The sequence below is a fragment of the Ranitomeya variabilis genome, chromosome 5 (genome assembly GCF_051348905.1).
Source record: "Ranitomeya variabilis isolate aRanVar5 chromosome 5, aRanVar5.hap1, whole genome shotgun sequence".
Taxonomy (NCBI): Eukaryota; Metazoa; Chordata; class Amphibia; order Anura; family Dendrobatidae; genus Ranitomeya; species Ranitomeya variabilis.
The window spans coordinates 208,994,081-209,019,362 of NC_135236.1; the positions used below are offsets into that span (position 1 = coordinate 208,994,081).

Genomic DNA, 25,282 nt, shown 5'->3' on the forward strand with positions numbered 1-25,282 from the left:
GCCAGCATACGTACATGTGTGGATTCCCTAGCAACCAGGCAACCCCCACATGTACTAAACTAAATCTCCGAGCACTAAAAAATACTCGGAGGACCCCCGAGCATGCTCGAGAAATCTCGCATAATGAGTATATTCACTCATTGCTACTAATAACGAACACTTGTACACCAGATTCTGGGAGCAGGAGTTCATGCATGATATCCAAAGAAAAATACAGTGCATTTTTTACACATATAGTATTGTTTTATGGCAATCTTAAGTACAGTTTCAAAAAGAGGATTTGTCACATTTCACAATATTGCATACATTATTGGAAACATCTTTTAGACCCAGTGAAGCCGGTGTACATACTTTGAAAATCAATGTTCACTAATCGGACAACCCTTTCTCAATCACTATGTCCTGCCAAGTAAAATAATTAAAAAACTGTGCTCATCTAGGGTGCCATTCCAGCGGTGTCGGCACTGGCTATAACCAGAGCTGGCATGACAATGTCACACGATTCCTGCAGCCAATCAGGGGACACTTCATTGTCCCCTTCCTGCAAACAAATCAGACATCTGGAGGAAATGAGAGAGCAGCTGCAGATCTGACTTCTTCTGTCAGTTACGGCCAGAGAAGGGGAGAATGAAGCGGCCGCTGATTGGTCACAGGGATTGTGTGACATAATGTCATGAGAGCCCCGGGAGAGACAGTGGTGACACAGTTATAACAGTGCTGGCACCAAAGGAGAACTCTGGCTGTTATTATTTTACTTGGGGAAACATTGGGATTGAGAAGAAGTCGTCCGAGTATTAAACAACCCTTTTAAAATAAAATATTACATTTGAAATATAAAAATAAAGCACAATTCTCCCATTTTTTTTTTTACTGCCTTTACTGCATGGTATCACAATTCTTCAAATAAGTATGATTAGCGAACTTAAAATTTTTTTTTTTACAGATTTTTATGTTTTTTATGGACAACACGTGCAACCACTTACCTAGATGGGAATCCTGCAGCGCTGATCCTTATAGTTTCTAACACACCACAAGCTCTGAGCTGCTGGACGGCGCGTTTTGAGTCAAACCTTATAAAGAAAAACACAATCAGAGCACGATGGCAAAGATCTTGAGGAACTCCTTGATGTCCATAGAAGTTCATGCTTTGTCCGATCTGCACTGCATCTAGGGTTGTCTACGTTTGCAATTCAGTTTAATTAAAAATGTTTCCCTGTTTGGCTTTTCCAGACTCTGTTTCCTTACACATTCAACATTGATGTCTGTGGTTATAAATCATCTGAGAGAACCTGAGTAAAAGACAGATTGAGTTAAAAACTCCCCATCACACCATCATGGTGCCCCTAATAACTGATGCTCCGTTAACTCTTTCTGCAGTCAGAAATAGACAATGCAACACAGACACCTCTTACTTTAATGCATGTAATTGGAGCTAAAAATCATTTTTACTATTGGGTTTCATTAAAAATGTTGCCCTATACTGCTGACTGCAGAATGTTAACTGAGAATCCATCAGTCAGCCCTCCGATAGTCCGAAGGAGACAGTGGAATTCTTATATCTGTCTTTCTGAGCTCCTCTCAGCCGATTTATGGCCACAGAGCCTGTAAAAGCCTAATGGTAAAACATTTTTAATTAAACCGAAAGGCAAAAAAATAATTTTTAGCCCTAAACACATGGATTTAAGTAAGAAAACAAGTCCTTAAAGGGAGCCCACTCCTGGGTCAGATCTACTAGATTTTATGTGTCTCCATCACTCAATATCTTCTTTATGATTAGATCTTGTGAGTGGTGACTGGCTACTATGTGAACCTTTGCTCCTAATCACTGTATTGTATGAGCTGGACGTTCACATCAAGAATTTATTATATTATATTACATTTTAGTTACTTAGCAGACATTATCTGCACATTTACAAAAATATTATAAATGCATATGGAGCCATCAGATCCCTTCTTCTGGGCGGACATACCATTGGTGCAACATGTGCAGCTGCAGAGGGGCCTAAGAGGTTCGGGGTCCACCTCCACCTCCAAAGCAGAAGCAATTGAGGATTATGAGGAGTTATTGGACTGCAAATAGGTCATATACATTTCAGACATAGGGGGCCCTGTTTCGGCATAGGGGCCACCCCTGTCCTGGCATAGGGGCCACCCCTGTCCTGGCATAGGGGCCACCCCTGTCCTGGCATAGGGGCCACCCCTGTCCTGGCATAGGGGCCATCCCTATCTCTTCTGTTACATATTAAATACAATGGTGATCTGAATGTACAGCAGCTGTCACCAGAAGACTGCAAAGAGCTATTAATGCAATTGGTTTAGTATTGAGCCAGTTGTAAAATGTCAGACAGGCCACAGCCTGATGATAGATAGTCAGAGAACTTAGCAGAATTAATGTCCTAGGAGACATTAAGAGTTTAAAGGGGTATTACCACCCTACTATGGAATGGCATGTATCTCCACTTAATGGCCGCTATGAGTCAGACCCCTGTGACCCCCACTGACCCTGAGAATAAAGGAATGCCGCTGTCTCTGGGCACTCCACCCTTCACAATCACGTTCCTCCCACCCACCATGCAGGAAACTTACAAGTGTAGCAGTGCAGAACCCCTTCATTCTCAGGATCAGTGGGGGCACCAGGGGTCAGAACTCCAGCGATCATTAAATGATGGCATATTGTAGGAATCACCAACTAAGAAGGTAATAACCCTTTAAAAAAAACCTGTTACCAGGTCAAAAGTGGGCCGTTTTTACTCTTATTTTATTCCCAACGCTCCCCTGAATTTTCCATCATTTGTTTTGTATAAGTGATAAGGCACCAGTGATATGGGCCTTGTTATTTTGTGTTAATTTTTGTGGTCTGTAACAAAGGAGTGGAGCTCTTCGGGTAGTAATACAAAGCTGCTTGAAGACACCCCCCCCCCCCCCCAATCACATGATCCTGTGCACCACACCTCTTTGTAAAGTCCATAAAAATCAGCACAAATAAAAACCCTCAAAACGGCACTCTGACACAAGGAAGCTTGCTGTCCAGGTGTAGCGCATAGCAAACAAGGCGAAATTCCAGCTCTACAGTGTTCAGAAAAAACTTTCAAAGAAATCCAAGACATCATGATTAAGGATGGTTATCATCTGAAATGCGTAGCTCTAGTGTTCTCATGGATTTTGAACATGACATTTGATATCTGAATTCTACCCTTGGATTTGATTGAAATATTTTCTTCTGCACACCGTAGAGCTGGACATGTTGCCTTATTTGCTATCCACTGAATAAAAAGGCCTATATCTGTGGAACTATATGGTGGAATCAAAGCAGCACTTTATTTTTTTTATTGCACTTACTGAGTGGTATCACTAATGTAGGTTCCCTGCCCATAGTCTCATACTTACCAGCAGCCGGCTTCATATGTTATGAGCACCGCTCTGGTCGCCCTTTTGCAGGTTGTGGCCTGCCGGATGGCTCCAGGGGTTGCTCGGTAAGCCGGAAGTCAAAACTCGTAAGTCTATGAGAGCCAGAGCAAGGCCAGGATGAAGCTCTCAGACTTACACTGGGAGCTTGTGGCCGTTACCTCTGACTTCCAGTTAGTCAGAAGTAGCAGTCACAAGATGGCGGGCTGGGAACCGGAGCGGCGCTGGAAAGAGCAGAAGACGAAGGATGGCGAGTATAATACTCAGGGAAGGGAGCTCACATTGGCGGCACCACACTAGTGGTGAAATAAAAAAAAAAAAGTATGTCACACACGGGAGTAGCAGTAAGAATATCAGAGTAAAACCTGATTTCTTTTGATCTAATGCCAGGGCCTATACGTATATATTTAGGGAGGGAGGCTTTTTATTGCATGGATACGAAATAACAGTTTACCAAAGCAGCGACTTACGTGAACGGGTACTTGTAGTCATTCGGCTTAATACATCGCACATAGTGAGGGGTTGTGGCATTCAGTGTCTCCATTAGCAGATGCAAAGAGTTCCTAAACTGAAAATGGAAATAACAGGCTCAAGACCAATAGAGCAAAAGTGTCTGGCTGCACAGAAAGTAGAACAATTGCTCTCCATATTGACATCCATTGAAAAAATAGCTGAAAAGTTACAAAAAAAAACCCCATAAGCATTTTCCACTTTGAAGTACAGGGAAACTCTTGTATATGGGTACTGATCTCAGTAACACGAGTGTATTCCCTTCTATCAGATCACCTGGTGGCCAACAGTTTTCTTATGCTCCTTGCTTGCTTGCTCAGGCTTTGGCTTGCGTAGACTTGTGCGGGATAGGAGAGTCCGTCCGGTGGGAGCAGTTGATGTTGGACTTAAGGCCTCATCATCCCGGAAAAGCTCTGTCAGCAACTTAAACTAGAAAATTGGAAGGCAAAAAGACGATAATTACAACCCCGCAGGTAATAGTGGCACAGTATGCCGGTTTATAATGCTGAAATGGAAGTTAGTAAGTGTTCGGAAAGAAAAAACTGCATCCTGAGACAATGGCTCTGTGCACACTTGGGTCATGCTTCCATTTTACAGTATGGTTTTATATTGCGACTGTCAGATTTCTTTTGATTTATCAGAGCAGCGAAGTGTCCAGAAGTGTGCACAGCACCTTAGGATCGGGAGCATTAGACGCATTATCGCATGCAGTACTAGAAGCGCAGGGTAAGGACAGTTTTAGGCAGACCAATATTATAGAATACGGGTTTATTGTGGGGGTTATTTAATACCATACTATTTAACGCATCTAGTTGTAAAGTAATACCTTGATCTGGAGGTTTTACAGGATTGTCCTAAACATGAAAGGCCCCGCTCCTCATCTGTGCTGGATTCTGTTCCAAGTCTTGGCCATCAATGATTTACAGGCCATAATTCCCCACAAATATCAGTGGACAGCCCATTTCTCATATGTCACTACAAACTATTATTACCCCCCACCTCAAGATAGGTGATAAATATATGATCGCTGGGGTCCTACCATCTGGGACCCCAATTAATTCTAGCACAATAGTGGTGAAAGGTTTGAATAAAGGGCATAAGAGCCCTTGTCCTGCCACTTGGTACAGAGTATGACACAGCCCCTGTAAACGGGCCGGCCACAACCTTTTCCCCATCACAGAAAGCGCTGACTTCTCTGGATGTGACCACTTGCGAATTGATGTCAACCGGACAATGGAACTGCAATGGCGCTCTATTCCTAGCAACACGCCATCACTCTCAGCAAGAAGAAAGCCCCTTTAAAACATTGCATAGCAGAAAAAGAAGTCTTGTCATTATCTTTTACTGGTTTTATGTAGATCTAGTGAATCAAATGTAAAAAACAAATCTGTTTTTAAGAAAGGTCCAGATTATTAAAGAAGCTTCCACTGTGGTCGATGCCTATTCCATGGTAACTAGCTAGTAGCAGATTGGAGGGTCCCGCTGCTGAGGACCATGATAAGATATCCGATTTTCACCAAGTGAACTACTCAATGATGCTGAAAAGTAACAATCATAAAGAAGGTTCCAATCAAAATCGGTCACTATCTGTACAATACGCAGAGGCCAGTCGTCCGCCAGAGTGGGGGGGTCTGTCTTTGCAGCAACAACACTATTGTGTCTCAAGGAAATGTGCAAAAGAGGCGATTTCAGCCCTGTTAGTGAGTTAGTATAGAGTAGTAGTGCTTCTCTCGTCTTTGTAACACAGAGAGTCTACTGATGGAACTACACCAATAAAGCAACGATCCGCTATGTCGCTGGCAATGATCATGCTGCCTTTAGAGCGCCTTTTCTCCCAAGCACACCTCTAGGCGTAAGCGTAAGGAAAGCTAAAGCAGAATCATTTACAGTCTAAGATACTTGATGAAAGTTACCTTCTGATGAATGTGTCACACAAATGGAATGAAAGAAAAAGAAGAAATACAATGCACCGGTGAGATAGGAAAATAACACATTTACTGTGATGAAGAACATAAGAAGCACGAGTACAGTAAGGTGAGCGACTCACATAGCATGTATACATGTATTATCAGAAAATAAGACAGAAATGGCAGTATAGTATGCTCCGATATACAATATATACATGCAGCTCGGTACACGACATCTGGATCAGCACAATGCAGAGATTTACTCCTGATCAGCTAGTTGATGCTGAACAACCACAGGCAGCATGACCCAGAGCATGGCGGCACCATTACTACCACGTATATTTTTCACTGAAATGCACTGGTGTTTCTGAGAAGATAGTTAGAAGATCCAGGATTACTCTGGTGCTGCCCCCCGGCCAGCTGTTCCCAGGGCCACTCGCTATGGGAAGGACCTCTAGCATGATAGGGAAAACCAGGCACGAGCAACATCGGGCTAATCTCATCTCTGGCTATTGCGCCAGCCAGATTATGCAACTATGTATTTTCTGAAATGATGTAGCGTTTTAGAGAAAAATATACCTGCCTGCCATTGTGCAGCCAGACTCTGATTCATGTTGCCCATGGTTTGGGTAGCATGAAACAGCTGACATGTTCCCTTTAAGAACCAGCTTTTTAGGGGCCTTAATGGATTATTCCCATCTTAGCAAGTTGTCACTTATCCATGGGATAGGCGAAATAACTTGCTAATTGCTGGGGTCCTTCTGTGGAGGGATCTGAAAATGTCAACGAGTTTGGGGCAGTGGATGCTCCATTTATTGTCTATTTGATAATAATTCACAACATTATAATATTGCTGACAAACAGGCATCCTTTTACATCTTGCTGTAACAGTCTATTGGCACAGGTGACTGGAGTGACAGATGAAGCCCCCTCCCTCTGTCAAACAGCTTAGATGCCCCAGAAGTCACTGACCGCAGTGTATAAGAGGTTAAACTGCATTGCCTCTGGTCTAAGTAGGATTAGGGCTCAGCATAGGGGCGCACTGATAACAACCACATCATTACAATGACAGAACAAGCCCCAGGTATTTCATTACAAACATAGGCATCTACTGGTCCTCCTTAATGGCCATTAACAAGGTACAAACTAAAATGAGCAAAAAAGTAATGCAAGAGTCAAAAAACGTTATTTTGTTTCACATGTACTTTCCTGTATGATTCTTTCCAGAAGGGGGCGCACATTACTTTGGGAAAAAGAACTGCAACCTAATGATATATGCTTGAGTAATAGTACTCCCTGCATTGGAGTCATTGGTGCAGAGTTTGTATATTTTCCCTGTGTTTGCAGTGTGTAGGAAACCCAGGCAAAGATATACTAAGAGAATAACGGACTTCCTAGGAAATGGAATTCTTCATGCTTATCTATGAGTGATCATTACTAATGGCATGTGAACCCTCAAGAGGGAATAGGCATATCCCTGTGTACAACATGACAGAATACGTTGGCGTTTAATCAGCAGTGGGAAATAAAAGATGACATTCCAGCTGTCGGTGACAACACACGCACACAAACGCACGCACGCACACACGCACGCACAGTTATCTACTTATGGGTAATAGGTGAGATAGACACAACTTTATCATCCTAAGTGGGTTTTACCAGAGAACGAGTTGGGTTCTACTACATGATCTGGAGAGGTGTAATAGGCCTCGGGCTTCTAGCCGAACATTTCACGGTCGTATTGTTTCACCAACCTTACTCGCTTTGAGAACTTTTACTTGATCTTCAAATACTGTATCTTTATTCTTCTCTAGAAACCCTTCACATTGATATTCTACCTGCAAGTAATGTCAGAAGACAATAATTTGTAATAAAATATCAAATCTAAAATGTTAACATACAAGGATGTGTAGACCACATACAGGTGTCCACATGACAGTCGTAGAGAACACAACAGGTGTGACCACTTAACAACTACGGAACTTTGTTTCATGGTTTGCTTAATAGCCAAAATAGGAACAATGTGTCCATTGTATAGGCACAATCCTACCCTATATATAGGTGCTGGCCATTTATATCACATTCTAGCAGAATATATAGAACTTTCAATTATTGTGATTCTAGGAGGAGCATAAATCAGAGGAGGGTTATTCTCATCTTCTCTCCTCAGGAGCTCACCCCACTGCCTCCTGGCTCTATGACAGAAGCATCTGTCACCTATCCATTGGATGCTAGGTAAGTGGGGAGCAGAATAATAGGATCCCAACAGATTTCCAAAACAGGGAACCCCAGTACCCCCAGCCAAAATAAGGAATGTGAATGGCATGGACAGTTGGTCATGTGTCACGTTGCCCGCTTACATTCTATTACAGTGATTACATCAGAGCACATCCAGTGCTGGCGCATGCTCTCCTGCCTCTATACAATCTGAAGGAGAGAGAGGTGGTGTCCCGGTATTTGGATCTTCAAGGTTCTAGCATTTCTTACCTATTCAGTGGATCCGTGATAAATGCTTTATGCCAGATTACCTCCCTACATTCCTAGCACACAGCAACCCTGTGCTTGTCCAATAGATACACTTAGAAAACTTACCGTATATACTTTGCATTTCAAGGATTTCACATATGCAGTAAGATTAAGGAGTTTTAAAGCTATTTAAAGGGAATCAGTTCGCAGATTCCCCCAACCACAACTACTTGTTTTAGCATGCAGCTCTTTCAAAGATCAGAGCTACATGGCCGGCACGTTACTGAGGAATCAGTGCTTGAATTCATATGCAAATGAGGCAAATGAGCTATTAGTAGATCTGAAGCCTCTGTCACTCCAGCTCTATTCCCTGCCCAGTGCTGCTTCCTCCTACGTGGCTGACAGTCTCTATGCTATGTGACTTCACACAGAGCAGTCATCAGTCAGGCAGGGTGTGGCGGTGCTGCGAAAGAAATAGAGCTGGAGTGACAGAGGCTTTAGAGGTACCATAGTCCTTCAGCTTCATTTACACAACAATTCAAGCACTTATTTCTCAGTAATGGAAGAATGGACCGACCATGTAAAGGACTTGCATGCATGTATGTAAAATTAATTTGTAGGGGGTGGGAGGAAGGGGGACAAAGGTGTTAAACCCTGCTGACAGACTCCCTTTAACCCAGTTAACATTTATGAAATTGGCAAAAGACCTTTGTCACCAGTACCATGCAGACCCACTGTCCGGATGACAATTAGACAGCGCTGTGGCGATGGGCCTGTGCAATGTACCATGATGGCGGCCCATACACACAGAAAGCAAGAAAGAAACCACCAAGCAACATATATTAGTACATTTAGCCGAATATTGCCTTGTAGACCCCAGCGAGTTTAAGGCGAGTTATAAGTAGTATCTTTTAATGACGCATTAATAAAATAAAGTACAAGTCATTAGATTTTGACGCTCATATGATGCAGTATACACGTGTATTCGTGATATGAGCCCTTTATGGTCGTATTGCACTCGAAAAGGGTCTCGGTGCAGGCCCATACTTGATGATGTAATACAGGTTCAATACGCTTTATGGCTTTTTTTATTTGCTGGTGAACCTTTTTTGTTTTCTGTTGATTGTATTTGACAAGAGAATCTGCATTATTTTACACTGAATCACAGCAGTTTTTTTGGTGAGGTATAAAGACTTTCTTTTTTGTGCAGCCACAAGTATGGTACTATTCTGAAAGAAAGCAGTCATGTTTTTCCAATTCTATACAACTCCTTTATCCCCCTAGTGACAGAGCCTATTTTGATCTTAATGACCGGGCCAATTTTTACAATTCTGACCACTGTCACTTTATGAGGTTATAACTCTGGAACGCTTTAACGTATCCCACTGATTCTGAGAATGTTTTTCTGCGACATATTGTTCTTCATGTTAGTTGTAAAATTTCTTCGATATAACTTATAAAAATAATAGAAATTTGGCACAATTTAGCATTTTTCAAACTTTAAATTTTTGTGCCCTTAAATCAGAGAGTAATGTCGCACAAAATAGTTAATAAATAACATTCCCACATGTCTACTTTACATCAGCCCAATTTTGGAAACAATTTTTTTTTGTTAGGACATTATAAGGGTTAAATGATGACCAGTGATTTCTCATTTTTCCAACAAAATTTATTTTTTTTAGGGACCATCTCACACTTAAAGTCACTTGGAGGCGTGTACATGACAGAAAATACCCAAAAGTGACACCATTCTAAAAACTGCACCTCTCAAGGTGCACCAAACCACATTCAAGAACTTTATCAACCCTTCAGGTGCTTCACGAGAACTAAAGCAATGTGGAAGGAAAAAATGAACATTTTACTTAATTCACAAAAAATTTACTTTGGAACCAAAATTTTTGTATTTTCACAAGGGTATCAGTAGAAAATGGACCACAAAATGTGTTGTGCAATTTCTCCTAAGTACACCGATACCCTGTATGTGGGGGAAAGCCAATGTTTGGGAGCATGGAAGGGCTCAGAAGAGGTGGGCACCATGTTGCATTTGGAGACCCCCTGATCTACCTAAACAGTGGAAACCCACCAATTCTAACTCCAACCCTAACAAAGCTCTAACCTCAACCCTAAACCCAACACACCTATAACCCTAACCACAACCCTAACCCCAACCCTAGCCCCAACTCTAGCCCCTACCCTAACCCTAGTTCTAACCCCAACCCTAACTCTAATCCTGGCTCTAACCCTAGCCCCAACCCTAACCAAACTCTAACTCTAGCGCTAAACCCAACCCTAACCCTAGCACTAACCCTAGCTCTAGCCCCAATCCTAATGGAAAAAAATAAATGTTTTAATTTTATTTTTACGTAACTAAGTTGGTGATAAAGGGGGGTTTGATTTACTTTTTTTTTTTTTTATTTTGATCACGGTGATAGGGTCCATCACAGTGATCAAAATGAACCAATAGGAAAAATCTCCTATTGTTGCAGAGTGCCGGCAGGCAGACCTCGGCGGGCGCACTGCGCAAGCGTCTGCCATTTTCTTCCCTTAAGAGGATGCCAGGGGAAAGAGCTGGAAGGACCAGAGGATGCGGATGGTACCAGGGGGGCTCGGGGGACCACATTTCTCTCTCCTCTGGTATGCTAGATCATATCAGAGGAGAGAAAAATAAATGGGAAAATCAGACATTTTTTTTTTTTTACACGTTATTCATCGCAACTCTGGGAACGGTAAAAACCGACCTGAATCATGTTCTCCAGGGTCCCAGCTACCCACGGTAGCTGAGACCCCGGAGATTTTCTGACACGGGGGGACGCGCTATAACCGTTAAAAAGTGGCGCTGAGGAATATGTAGCCTTAACTGCCGCCATTAAAAGGCATATCAGCGGTAATTAGGGGGTTAATTCTTCTGTAAGTGACACATCTGTCCCCAATCTGTCAATGGACATCAGACTACTGACTAACATAAAACAGCCTATATTCTGCTGACAGATCTGCAGGAAAAATCATTAATCATATCACTATTGATTCATTTGCTCAGCTAAAGTGAGTGTTTAGGGTGATATGGACATACTTTTGTCAACAATTTTCAACATCTTTTTCACTAAAGTTTAGTGTATGTCAGTACATTGAGAAAAATTCTCACTTATATTCTGGATTTCCGGCTCACCAGAAGATAAGTGTATAAGGAAAACTTGGTGTAATAAGAGTCTCTGGTTACCTTATCAGCAAAATGCTTAATGATAAATGCTACATTGGATAGACGCGGTTTCTCGAACAATGCACAAGTTTTCAACTGCGTATTATACAATTTCTGGGCCCAGGTACTGTCTGTTCCTTTAGGCATCTAAGAAAAACATTAATAAACAAAGAATTTTAAAAGTAAAATACATTTGCCATTGCAATATCAGCCAAGCAGGATAAGACTACTTCCTACCTTACATTCTTCATCGAGCAGGTCCAGAATACCCATTTTGGCCTCTATAAGATTGATGCAGGGCTGGTTGTCATAAAAATCAATCAGGGTCCACGGGATTTGTTCCTTCATGTACTCTTCTTGTTCTAACTTGAACACATGCTGTAAATGGGACACAAAGATGCATCTCAGAAGACAAGAATGCAGAACATACAGGCCTGGGGTCGTATTCATTATTAACGCTAAGAATAACAGAACCTTATTATTTATGACTTCTAATTAGTGAAGAGCGAGTATACTCGTTACTCGAGATTTCCAGAGCATGCTTGAGTATTGGGCGTGCTCGGAGATTATGTTTGAGTCACCGCAGCCGCATGACTTGCAAGTGCTAGACAGCCTGAGTATATGTGGGAATTGCCTGTTTGTTAGGATTTCCTCAAGTGTATTCAGGGAAATCTCGAGTAATGAGTATACTCGCTCATCACTACTTATAATTATTGGAACAGAATCTCAATGAATTCTGTGATGCTTCTGTCCAAAAATGTGGACCAGATCTGATACTCATTATTTATTTTACTCATTTATAAAGCGCCATTAATTCCACAGCGCTTTACGTAGATTATCATTACTGTCCCCACTGGGGCTCACAATCTAAATTCCCTATCAGTATGTCTTTGGAGAGCGAGAGAAAACCGGAGAACCCGGAGAAAACACACACAAACAAAGGGAGAACATACAAACTCCTTATAGATGTTGTCATTGGTGGGACTTGGGTGTAGGAACCCAGCGCTGCAAGGAGTCCTGGGGTGCCCGTGCTGCCCTTCATCTCAGTATATCCTTGAATTCCAAAAACCACTACATGACACCACTGCTGGTGATGAGAGCGAGGCTCATACATGGATTTCTTCATGATCACATACTGTATATACAGAACAATAGTAACGCTCCCCCCTCTCCAAAAGGTTTGATTCTTCCTTGCTTTACTCATTCATCATCTTCAGGTCTATGACCATGCAGACAAGAAATGTTAGAGGGTTTAACGTCTTTTTTTGGGAGCACACTGCTGCCCAGCCTACCAGGTCCTTGCTTGTCAGGGTGGTGGTGAGCTACTGGATACCGATAGCTCAGGCCAGCGGTATCCTTGCACCACTCCTCCGAACTGGGCTCCCATGCTGCACAGAGGCAGCTTTACCTCTGCAGCATCTCAAGACCGCAAGGAAACTGGTGCTGCAGTGGTCTGGCTAGCTTTAGAGCAGAGCTTTTGAGGTGCATAGCAAAAAAACTTGCTAGCACTCTCTTCTGACTAGGCAGTCGGCCACCTCTGTTAGATTGCAGAGGTGGCTGGTAATCTAGGCAGTGAATATTAAAATATCAAATAAAATATCCCTCTGTTCTTAAAGGGACTTTTCACGACTTTAACATTGATGGCCTATCCTTAGGATAGGCCATCAATGTGTGATTGGTTTTGGTGTGACACCCGGCACACTCGCAATCAGCTGTTCACGTTGTTAGCGGACAGAATTGCTCAATCAAAGAGCTGCACGGCACAACCTGGTCGACTGTATTGTGGCCTCTGCCGGGTACTGCACATCCACTCCCAATTCAAATCAATAGGGGGACGATGTGCAGTACTGGCCTGCGGCCACAACTCCGTTGACGGAGCTGTGCTGTGCAGCTCGGTAACTGAGCAGTTCTGGCAGCCGCTGACAACGCAAACAGCTGATTGGTGGGTGGTGACCGGTGTCGTACCTCCACCGATCAGACATTGATGACCTATCCTAAGGAAAGGTCATCATTGTTAGGGTTCCGAAAAAACCCCTTTAAGAACACAGATTTTTTTTAAATAATAAGTTCCATGTTTTTACAAACATTTTGCAATTTTACCAATTTAAGAAAGTCAAACAATCCCTTTAAAAGGGAATGTCCACCTGCAAAGCTAATGTGTTTCAGTTTATATTAATAAATCTGACATTTGAAGAAAATGACAACCAATATTAAAATGTCCCATTGGTTGTGTGTATTGCACCATGCAGACAGCTACAAACACACGGTGTCGATACGCTGACGCTACAGTCATACTCTTCCTCTTCTTAATAACTTACAATTGGCAGAATAGCGAGAGGTAAGGGGCTGATGAGAGACCGTGACTGCACAATCTCACTACACCTTGCTTGTTTGTACACTATTACTATTGAGACACACAGGTCTAGAGACATAATAGGATATGACCAAGTCAATTTGCTAAGTTGCTTCCTTTTCTATTTTCGAAGCACGTAACAATGGATGACTGCAGGATCAGACTGCAGAGTTTTTGCAGTCTGTTACTATGTAAAAACAATTGTCTATATGGCTGCTGTGAAAACTAAAAGCCTAGTCGCATATTTGACTGATTACCTGGATGACACATAATTCCATGTAATGGGTTTTTGTGGGCAAGTTCTGGCATTGAAAGAAACATACACTCCTGATTAAGGCTACTTGCCCACTGTGCAAGCCACGTTATAGGCAAGTTTGCAATTCGGCTGTACATTAAAAAAAAATGGCCAAATCATAGACGTGTGTGTGTGTGTGTGTGTGTGTGTGTGTGTGTGTGTGTGTGTGTGTGTGTGTAACACGCAGATTACACCACTGTTACCACTATGTCACAGATGACACTGGGCTGATCCCACAGAGCTGCCTCCAATTGTCAGGACAACTACACAATTGAGTGACAAGTGATGGAAGAGGAAATGTCATGGAAAAGGCTCAGCTCTTAGCGGAGGGAAGCACTCAGATTAGAAAAATGGGACACCCTCATAGCAAACTATGTCTTCCGGAGGACAAATGCCCCAGACCCAAATACTGCTTATTAGCTCAAGGTTACGACCAAATACCTCCCCTTGATGAGCTCATGTGGGGGCTGATTGTCGAATGTACTAGGTCTCTTAGAATTTTATGAGATCCCCAAATTACAGGAGATTTTCACCCCTGGAGGTCCCAGGCAGTAGATTTTGTTGTCAAATTTCTTATTGCAATTTTTCCTCTCTATACAGATCAAACATGGCCTGGATAACATCATCGTTATTAGGTTGGCGGGGTTCTATTGGCCTTAGGGTGATGCGAGTGAATGTGTTATGTTCGTCCCTTCACAACAACGCTGAAAATATATCTCCCATAAATATTGAATAGATGCAAGCCCCAATCTTCATCATTGGACACCGGAGATACAATGTCTACGAAAAATGCTTGATGAGAGGAAGTTTATGCCTGGGAAGGCAGTTGTCTTCCTCTGTGTACATGAAGGTCAGAATTGATGTCTTCTTCCAAGCAAATAATCTTGCTTTAATTATTTGGTCACTGCAGGAGGCCGCTACTTCAATGGAGATGGAAGTGTTAGTGACATTTCTCACTTCAATTGTTTAAATTAGTCCCTCTGTTCCTAGGTCTAATTAATTCCATATGTTCAATCTGAAGGCCTCCTTCAAGGAGATTAAAGTGTTAGCTCTTCTCCCTTCTCTGGTGATGTCTGTATAGATTTTAATTTTCCTCTATCACATTGTATACACTGCTCAAAAAAATAAAGGGAACACTTAAACAACATAATATAACTCCAAGTAAATCAAACTTCTGTGAAATAAAACTGTTCACTTAGGAAGCAACACTGTTTGACAATCAATTTGACATGCTGTTGTGCAAATGGAATAGACAACAGATGGAAATTATTGCCAATTATCAAGACACACTCAATAAAGGAGTGGTTCTGCAGGTGGGGACCACAGATCACATCTCAGTACCAATGCTTTCTGGCTGATGTTTTGGTCACTTTTGAATGTTGGTTGTGCTTTCACACTTGTGGTAGCATGAGATAGACTCTACAACCCACAGAAATGGCTCAGGTAGTGCAGCTCATCCAGGATGGCACATCAATGCGAGCTGTGGCAAGAAGGTTTGCTGTGTCTGTCAGCGTAGTGTCCAGTGGCTGGAGGCGCTACCAGGAAACAGGCCAATACACCAGGAGACGTGGCGGGGGCCGTAGGAGGGCAACAACCCAGCAGCAGGACCGCTACCTCAGCCTTTGTGCAAGGAGGAACATGAGGACCACTGCCACAGCCCTGCAAAATTACATCAAGCAGACCACAAATGTGCATGTGTCTGCACAAAGGGTTACAAACCAACTCCATGAGGATGGTCTGAGTGCCCGACATCCACAGATGGGGGTTGTGCTCACAGCCCAACACCGTGCAGGATGCTGTTTGGCATTTGCCACAGAACACCAGGATTGGCAAATTCGCCACTGGCGCCCTGTGCTCTTCACAAATGAAAGCAGGTTCACACTGAGCACGTGACAGACGTGACAGAGTCTGAAGACGCCGTGGAGCGATCTGCTGTTTGCAACATCCTTCAGCATGACCGTTTTGGCAGTGAGTCAGTAATGGTGTGGGGTGGCATTTCTTTGGAGAGCCGCACAGCCCTCCATGTGCTCGCCAGAGGTAGCCTGACTGCCATTAGGTACTGAGATGAGATCCTCAGACCCTTGTGACACCATATGCTGGTGAGGTTGGCCATGGGTTCCTCCTAATGCAGGACAATGCCAGACCTCATGTGGCTGGAATGTGTTAGCAGTTCCTGCAAGATGAAGGCATTGAAGCTATGGACTGGCCCGCCCGTTCCCAGACCTGAATCTGATTGAACACATCTGGGACATCATGTCTTGCACCATCCACCAACGTCACGTTGCACCACAGACTGTCCAGGAGTTGGAGGATATTTTAGTCCAGGTCTGAGAGGAGATCCCTCCGATCATCCGCCGCCTCATCAGGAGCATGCCCAGGCTTGTAGGGAGGTCATACAGGCACATGGAGGCCACAAACACTACTGAGCATCATTTCCTTGTCTTGAGGCATTTCCACTGAATGTACGATGAATTACAGGATGAATTGGATCAGCCTGTAACTTCATTTTTCACTTTGATTTTGAGCATCATTCCAACTCCAGACCTCCATGGGATATTAGTTGTGGTTTACATTGATCATTTTTAGGTTTTATTGTTCTCAACACATTCCACTATGTAATGAATAAAGATTTACAACTAGAATATTTCATTCAGTGATATCTAGGATGTGGGGATTTTAATGTTCCCTTTATTTTTTTGAGCAGTGTATATTATATTACATCATATAAAATAGTGGCTGCATAGCTAAATAAAACAATTTTATTTTTCTTATTTCTTTTCTCCATTATGGGGATATTAGCTAGTAAAGTATAGATTCTAATCTCTCTATCAACCAAGAGGGAGTCAGCAAAGATTCACTTCTGGGGGCAGTTACTGTGCCTGTAATTTGACGACAAATCAAAACAAATAAGTGTTATGCAGAAGAAAAAAAACAAAACAAATATATTACCCTAGAGAATAATAGACAAAGCTTACTCTGTGTGAGACATGTAATGACAACTAGCCCTGCTCTCCTCAAAGATCTCACTGCTGACATCTACTGTGATTACAGGTGTTGTGAGGGGGAGTAGAGCAGAGCTGTGTGTCATTATTATCACCTCAGCAGCTCTCATCTCATGGCAGTCAGTGTGGTGGTGAGTAAAGTAAAGCTGACAGAGCTGTGAAATGAGTACTGCAAGTTTTTAATTACACATACCTCTGCTCTACTCCTATCCCCTGCTTTTAACCACAGTAGATGTCAGCATTGAGATCAGTGACAAGAGCAAGACTGTGTCTTTACAAACACTTTTTGCAGCACTGCTCTCACACTACTGTTAGTGTGGAGGGATGGGGGTAAAAGCAGAAATGACAGCACTGTGGGAGAAGAGCTGCATACATCTTTGTAATGACATACAGTTCTGCTCTACTTCCTTCCGCTGCTTACAATAATAATAGATGCCAACAGAGAAATTAGAGAGGAGAGGATAGCTGTATGTCATGACATGGTTCACTTAAAGTCTGGTCTGATAATTTTCTGGGAGCGTATTTTTTTTTTTGTTTCTCTGCTGCATTACGCCTATTGCTTCAGATTGGTCAACATAACGCAAAGGACAAAGTTAATGTCGTCAAAGATTAATCTCTGCTAAAGCTCCCTTGGTTTTTTTTTGGTTTTTTTTTAACTCTTTATAGAAAAATTCCACAAAATAAGTTGACAAACATATGGTAACATGGTATAAAATTAAAATGATCCGTATATCAACATTCACATTGACATAGATATGACAACATACCTTCAATAATAAAGTATACAAACAAATAAAACAACCTTCAGTATAATATATTCTACCAGGCATTGCACTTACTAATCAACAGAGCTTTAAAAAAAAAAAAAAAAAAAAAAAAGTTTTAAAGCTTGTACCGGATCAGGTTATAATATACAGGTCCTTCTCAAAAAATTAGCATATAGTGTTAAATTTCATTATTTACCATAATGTAATGATTACAATTAAACTTTCATATATTATAGATTCATTATCCACCAACTGAAATTTGTCAGGTCTTTTATTGTTTTAATACTGATGATTTTGGCCTACAACTCCTGATAACCCAAAAAACCTGTCTCAATAAATTAGCATATTTCAACCGTCCAATCAAATAAAAGTGTTTTTTAATAACAAACAAAAAAACCATCAAATAATAATGTTCAGTTATGCACTCAATACTTGGTCGGGAATCCTTTGGCAGAAATGACTGCTTCAATGCGGCGTGGCATGGAGGCAATCAGCCTGTGACACTGCTGAGATGTTATGGAGGCCCAGGATGCTTCAATAGCGGCCTTAAGCTCATCCAGAGTGTTGGGTCTTGCGTCTCTCAACTTTCTCTTCACAATATCCCACAGATTCTCTATGGGGTTCAGGTCAGGAGAGTTGGCAGGCCAATTGAGCACAGTAATACCATGGTCAGTAAACCATTTACCAGTGGTTTTGGCACTGTGAGCAGGTGCCAGGAAGCATGAAGTGCTCCAAAATCTCCTGATAGCTAGCTGCATTGACCCTGCCCTTGATGAAACACAGTGGACCAACACCAGCAGCTGATATGGCACCCCACACCATCACTGACTGGGTACTTGACACTGGACTTCAGGCATTTTGGCATTTCCTTCTCCCCAGTCTTCCTCCAGACTCTGGCACCTTGATTTCCGAATGACATGCAAAATTTGCTTTCATCAGAAAAAAGTACTTGGGACCACTTAGTAACAGTCCAGTGCTGCTTCTCTGTAGCCCAGGTCAGGCACTTCTGCCGCTGTTTATGGTTCAAAAGTGGCTTTACCTGGGGAATGCGGCACCTGTAGCCCATTTCCTGCACACGCCTGTGCACGGTGGCTCTGGATGTTTCCACACCAGACTCAGTCCACTGCTTCCTCAGGTTCCCCAAGGTCTGGAATCGGTCCTTCTCCACAATCTTCCTCAGGGTCCTGTCACCTCTTCTCGTTGTACAGCGTTTTCTGCCACATTGTTTCCTTCCAACAGACTTACCATTGAGGTGCCTTGATACAGCACTCTGGGAACAGCCTATTTGTTGAGAAATTTCTTTCTGGGTCTTACCCTCTTGCTTGAGGGTGTCAATGATGGCCTTCTTGACATCTGTCAGGTCGCTAGTCTTACCCATGATGGGGGTTTTGAGTAATGAACCAGGCAGGGAGTTTTTAAAAGCCTCAGGTATCTTTTGCATGTGTTTAGAGTTAATTAGTTGATTCAGAAGATTAGGGTAATAGGTCGTTTAGAGAACCTTTTCTTGATATGCTAATTTATTGAGACAGGTTTTTTGGGTTATCAGGAGTTGTAGGCCAAAATCATCAGTATTAAAACAATAAAAGACCTGACAAATTTCAGTTGGTGGATAATGAACCTATAATATATGAAAGTTTAATTGTAATCATTACATTATGGTAAATAATGAAATTTAACACTATATGCTAATTTTTTGAGAAGGACCTGTATACATGTTATGAATCCTACACAGATCATCACGTTTTTGGTCCAGAATAGATATACACATCAGGGATTATATCGCTAGATTGAAGAGGCCGTAGCACCAGGAGCCAGGTGTGTCAATGGCAAGTCACACCACCTTTCCCAAATCTTCTGAAATTTCTGAGGACATCCTCTGTTTCTGTATAATATGTTTTCATAAGGAATTCTGTCATTCACAAGTATCTTCCACTGATTAATCGAAGGAGATTTCCCCCCATCCACCTCAATACTATCGCTTTTATAGCCATAAACAGAGCTTCCCGAAGAAATATTCTATCGTGGTGGACCCACATCTCCTCCCCAGAATGCACAATTCCGGTCTACATTCGATCGGTATCCCCATTATCCGCTCCAGTGTGGCTACGACCTCACTAATATCTCTGTATAATCCTACAGTTCCAAATAAGGTGCCAGAAATCAGCCCTGGATTCCCCACACCTGTGACATTCATCAATCACTCCTCTACCAAATTTATGTAATCTACTTGGGTCAGATAGGATTGGTGAAGTATATACAATTGTATTATCTTGTTATTTGCAGCAGGTGACACCATTGCATGTGCTTCTAGGATATCGCTCCACAGATCATCAGTGATAGATGGTATTAGGTGTCGCCACTTACTTTCACACATCAGTTTTTTGCCATCAGTCACAATCCAGCAAATTATGAAAAAAAAACGATCCGTCAAAAGTTGCCGCCGTATCCGTTTTTTTCTCATACACTTGTATTAGAGACGGATGGCCTCATGTTTCATCAGTTATTCGCCGGATCAGTCGAAAATTGTTTTTCCGGCAGCCGCAGAAAATGTACATAGTTACGTTTTTTGTGTCCATCGAAAAAAGGACAGCGTTTACTATAAAGGAACCCTATGGTGCTGGATCTGTCAAATGACGGAATCCAGAGACGGACTCCGTTTTTTTAAACTGAGCATGCGTTTTCCATTCTTGTCTCTTTCCCCCCCAGAACAGCTAGTCGGATCCGGCGAAAAAATTGATCCGTTGCATCAGTTTTGCACAATTTGCGACTGATCAGTTTTTTCCAAATTCACTGGATTGAGCCTGACGGTAAAAAACTGATGTGTGAAAGTAGCTTACTTTTAACAGCGAGGTGAGTGGTTGCGATTTTAGAGTTTAACAGAAAGGTGTAAAGAGAGGATATTACACCTGTGGGTCCTTGAGTTGATAATACTCCCATTAGTGGGTATTTAGATATTCACATTCTAGGAAACGGGAACTGGTACATCATGGCGTGTCTTCCTCTTGGTCCCAGCCTGGTGCCCAGGTGCAGCCCTGTCATTATTGCGATAAGCATGCCTTGTGGTTTCTACTACTGATTACCGGTGTTCTTATATTGTACTTGTGTAGCCACATGGCATTGTATGGCTATTGTTTCTATCTATCCGCGCCATAGTGCAGATTGATTCACCTTTAGGGCCCTGTGCACCAGATGGGGTTTTCCTGTCCTCATCCTATATGCACTTTACATGTGGTTTGTACCTCTTGTTGTTTAAACATATAATTATTGCTTGTATTTATACATTGTATACTTAATAAATTTTTGGTACCCGATATACTCCTTTGTTCTCCTTATCTTTAGTGATATTATGGAGTGGGTGGCCTCGTGGTAGGCCTGGGGCTAATTGTTCAGTATTATGTGGTAATTAGCCCCCTGTTTTGCCGGTCTCTTGGTCCCGGTAATATGTTTTCTGGTTGTGTTTTATCAGTTGTAGATATCTATAAAACTCTCCAAACCTGATATGGATTTGTTCGAACGATAATAAAGTTTCATTTTCAAAAACTGATTAAGTGTTGTTATTCCATTTTGTTTCCAGAAAACCGGATCCTGTAAATGTTGAAGGTGCGGGAACTCGGGATTATCCCATATCTGAATCTCCCCAATTTGATCAGTGAATTTCAAAATGCGTTTACTGCCTTGCCAAACCTGTATTGCTAAACTGTGTGCAAATAACAAACCCTGGGGTGGTCTGTATGAACCCTCCAATATTGTCCATGGTGTATTTCCACCCAAAAAATGCATAAAGTGAGCTTCTGCATTATTAAGTTCACTCTGATTTACCCAATGTTTTAAGTAGCATACTTGACCAGCCAGATAATACAAATATAAGTCAGGGACCGTGTATCCACCCTGGTTTTTGGGCCTCTGCTGGGATCCAATACTTAAAAGCTCCCTTGGTTGAAGATGAAATTATAATTTCAATTTAACAAGCCAATATCTCTGCAATGAAGATCAAAAATAAAAACTAAAACCTACTCAGCTCTACAGCCACAATTCCATGATGTGGCCAAGTTTAACATGCTAAAACTGGTGAAAGGTCCACTTTAAGCAATGTTCTAGATACATTACTGATGTGGGGTGTATGTAAATCCTTTACCTAGCTGAGCGCTTGTGCGAAAATGTTACAAATCTGTTACAGCTGCTGCTCTCACTGTGCTCCCACACTTATTTTTAGTGTGAGTGCTAGCAGGAGTGAGCAGACGGTACACAAATCTCCACAATGTGGTGAAAGAGGAAAGTATCTACATTTTCAGGGAGGGCAGATAAAGAACCTCCAGAAAAGGAGGAAAGTAAATGAAAAGGCATTATGTACAGTATTAGAGAAATACTGATATATGACATGCGCTACTGCAGACAGCACTTGGACATATAGCGTTAAAATGGCACATGTATAACAGGGAGGGATACCATCTCACGGGGTCTGAAAAATGGAGAATGCAGACAGACTTTGTGCATTTGTATTAAAGAAGTTGTCCACTACTATAACCTTTTTTTTTTTTTTTTTCATAAATCTTGCTATTATGTGCCACTGAAAACATCTACTGTGTTTATTTTAGCAATATTAGCTTTTATCATGCTGTAGCAGCACATCTTTAGTGCTGGATTCAGCTCTCATGGGGTTAATCGACAACTTCCTTTCTCCTGAGTTACTGTGCTCTAATACTACAAGTTCCATGATGCATTGCACTGCTACTAAGCACGAACCTACCACACCCACTCCAAAACACACCCCAACCACTCCCTCCTCTAGCTTCAGAAAGATTTGTGATGTCATTTCTGTCCAACCTCCTCTTTTACATTTGTCCAACCCACACTCCATTACACACGGATAGAGGGAAAGATAGATAGATAGATAGATAGATAGATAGATAGATAGATAGATAGATAGATAGATAGATACAGCTATATCTATATATCTATGTCTATTTCCATAGGTATGTCCATATCCATGTTTCTAAACCCCTTCACCCCCTGGAGCTTTTTTGTTTTCGTTTATCGCTCCCCTTCTTTCCAAAGCCATAATTTTTCCGTCAATATGGCCATGTGATCTTTTGCGTGACAAGTTCTACTTTTGAACGACACCATTGGTTTTACCATGTCGTGTAGCAGAAAATGTGAAAAAAATTCAAAGTGCAATGAAATGGCAAAAAAGTGCAATCCCACACTTGTTTTTTGCTTGGCTTTTTTGCTAGGTTCCCTAAATGCTAAGGCTGTGTGCACCCGTTGCGGATCTGATTGCAGATCCGCAGCGTTTTTTGCTGCACTGAATTGCATCAAATCCGCAGTGTAGTGTACAACCAATGTAAGTCTATGGGAGCCGCAGACTTGTTGTGCACATGCTGCGGAAAAAGCCGCACCAAAACCACACCAAGAACTGCATCAAAACCGCACCAAAACTGCACCAGGTTTTGATGCAGTTTTTGGTGCAGTTTTGATGCTTTTTTTGGTGCGGTTTATGCGCGGTTTTAATGCCGTTTTTGGAAATAAGTAAATAAACGGAAAATGTGCATGATTTGAATGGAAATGTGCATGAAAAAACGGGATTCCAAGGCCGGATTCATCATTTCACAGCTCAGTTTCATACGTTTTTTTTTGCCGGATCCGTCGCTGTGCGTTTTTTCGCCGGACAGAAAAAACGTTCCTCTGTATGTGTTTTCCATCCGGCGGAAACAGCTTTTTTGACGGATCCGGCAAAAAACGGATGAAACTCTATGAGAAAAAAACTCCTAAACCCTTCATCCGATTTTAATGTGGATACCCTCAAATGAAAGCTGAAAGTCTGAACTTCAACTGCATCTGAATTGTTTTGTTTAAAATTCATTGTGGTAATGTCTGTAACCAAAATTAGAAAAATGTTGTCTCTGTCCAAATATATATGGACCTAACTGTATCTATAGATAGATATATCCATAGATATATAATAGAAAGACCGATGTTTTCCGTTTTCCGCAATCCGTCTTTTTGGGAAAAAAACGGATCCTGCAAATGTGCTCGCAGGATGCGTTTTTTACCCATAGACGTGTATTAGTGAAGGATCGCGACGGATGGCCACATGTCGCGTCCATCGTGCAACGGATGCGTCGTGTTTTGGCGGACCGTTGGCACGTCCGTCGCGTCTGCCAAAACTCCGCCCCCTCCTCCCCGGACTTCAGAATGGGCAGCGGATGCGTTGAAAAACTGCATCCGCTGCCCACGACGTGCACAAATTTCACAACGTGCGTCGGTACGTCGGCCCAACGCATAGCGATGGACCCGTGCCGACGCAAGTGTGAAACAGGCCTTAATGAGCATTTAATTTAATAAAAAACTGAAAAAAAACGGCGTGGGCTCCCGCGCAATTTTCTGCGCAAGAGGGGGAAAGCCGACGGCCGGGGGCCAATATTTGTAGCCTGCTATGAATATCAGCCCGCAGCTGTCTGCGTAGCCTTTACTGGCTATTAAAATAGGGCCATCCCCAAAAAAATGACGTGGGGTCCCCCTATATTTTATAGCCAGAAAGGCTATGCAGACAGCTGCGGGCTGATATTCATAGCCTAGAGAGGGGCCATGGATATTGGTCCCCCCCCCCCCCTTGCTACAAATACCAGTCCGCAGCCACCCCAGAAATGGCGCATCTGTAAGATGCGCCAATTCCGGCACTGAGGCTGGTTTCACACTTGCGTTTTTGGACGCTGCGTTTTAGCGCTAAAAAACGCATGCGTTTTTTTTCCTATACTTAACATTAAATACGCATGCGTTGCGTTTTGACGCGTTTTCGGCAACGCATGCGTTTTTGTACGCGCGCCTTCATTTGCAGAAATGCAACCTGTAGTAATTTTTAGCGGCGTTTTTTGCCGCAAAAAAACGCATTGCTGTCTATGTAAACGCATGTGTTTTTAAGCACATGCGTTTGCGTTAAAAACGCATGCGTTTTTATAGAAAAAAACAGAAAAAAACACAAACACCACCCACCACCATCAGGGTGATAAAGGGATCCAAACCCTAACCCTACCCCTAACCATTTAATGAACATTTTCTGACAGTCATAGTGCCACGATATTTCAGTGCCACGTATGTAAGTGCCACGTATGTAAGTGCCACGTATGTAAGTGCCACGTATGTAAGTGCCACGTATGTAAGTGCCACGTGCCACGTATTTAAGTGCCACGTATGTAAGTGCCACGTATGTAAGTGCCACGTATGTAAGTGCCACGTATGTAAGTGCCACGTATGTAAGTGCCACGTATGTAAGTGCCACGTATGTAAGTACCACGTATGTAAGTACCACGTGACACGTATTTCAGTGCCACGGATTTAAGTGCCACGTATTTTAGTGCCACCTATGTAAGTGCCACCTATGTAA

The 25,282-nt window shown here is 42.3% G+C and overlaps 1 protein-coding gene across 1 annotated transcript in view; it reads right to left on the bottom strand.

Moving 5' to 3' along the window:
* MYO5A (myosin VA) overlaps nt 1-25,282 on the bottom strand; it is a 254,256-nt gene that overhangs the window by 73,078 nt on the left and 155,896 nt on the right. The window contains exons 12-17 of the mRNA XM_077263766.1: nt 11,722-11,862; nt 11,506-11,631; nt 7,577-7,660; nt 4,192-4,344; nt 3,876-3,973; nt 984-1,070 (exon numbers count right to left, since the gene is read on the bottom strand). Coding sequence (XP_077119881.1) covers nt 984-1,070; nt 3,876-3,973; nt 4,192-4,344; nt 7,577-7,660; nt 11,506-11,631; nt 11,722-11,862 — 689 coding nt within the window. The remainder of the gene's footprint in view (nt 1-983; nt 1,071-3,875; nt 3,974-4,191; nt 4,345-7,576; nt 7,661-11,505; nt 11,632-11,721; nt 11,863-25,282) is intronic.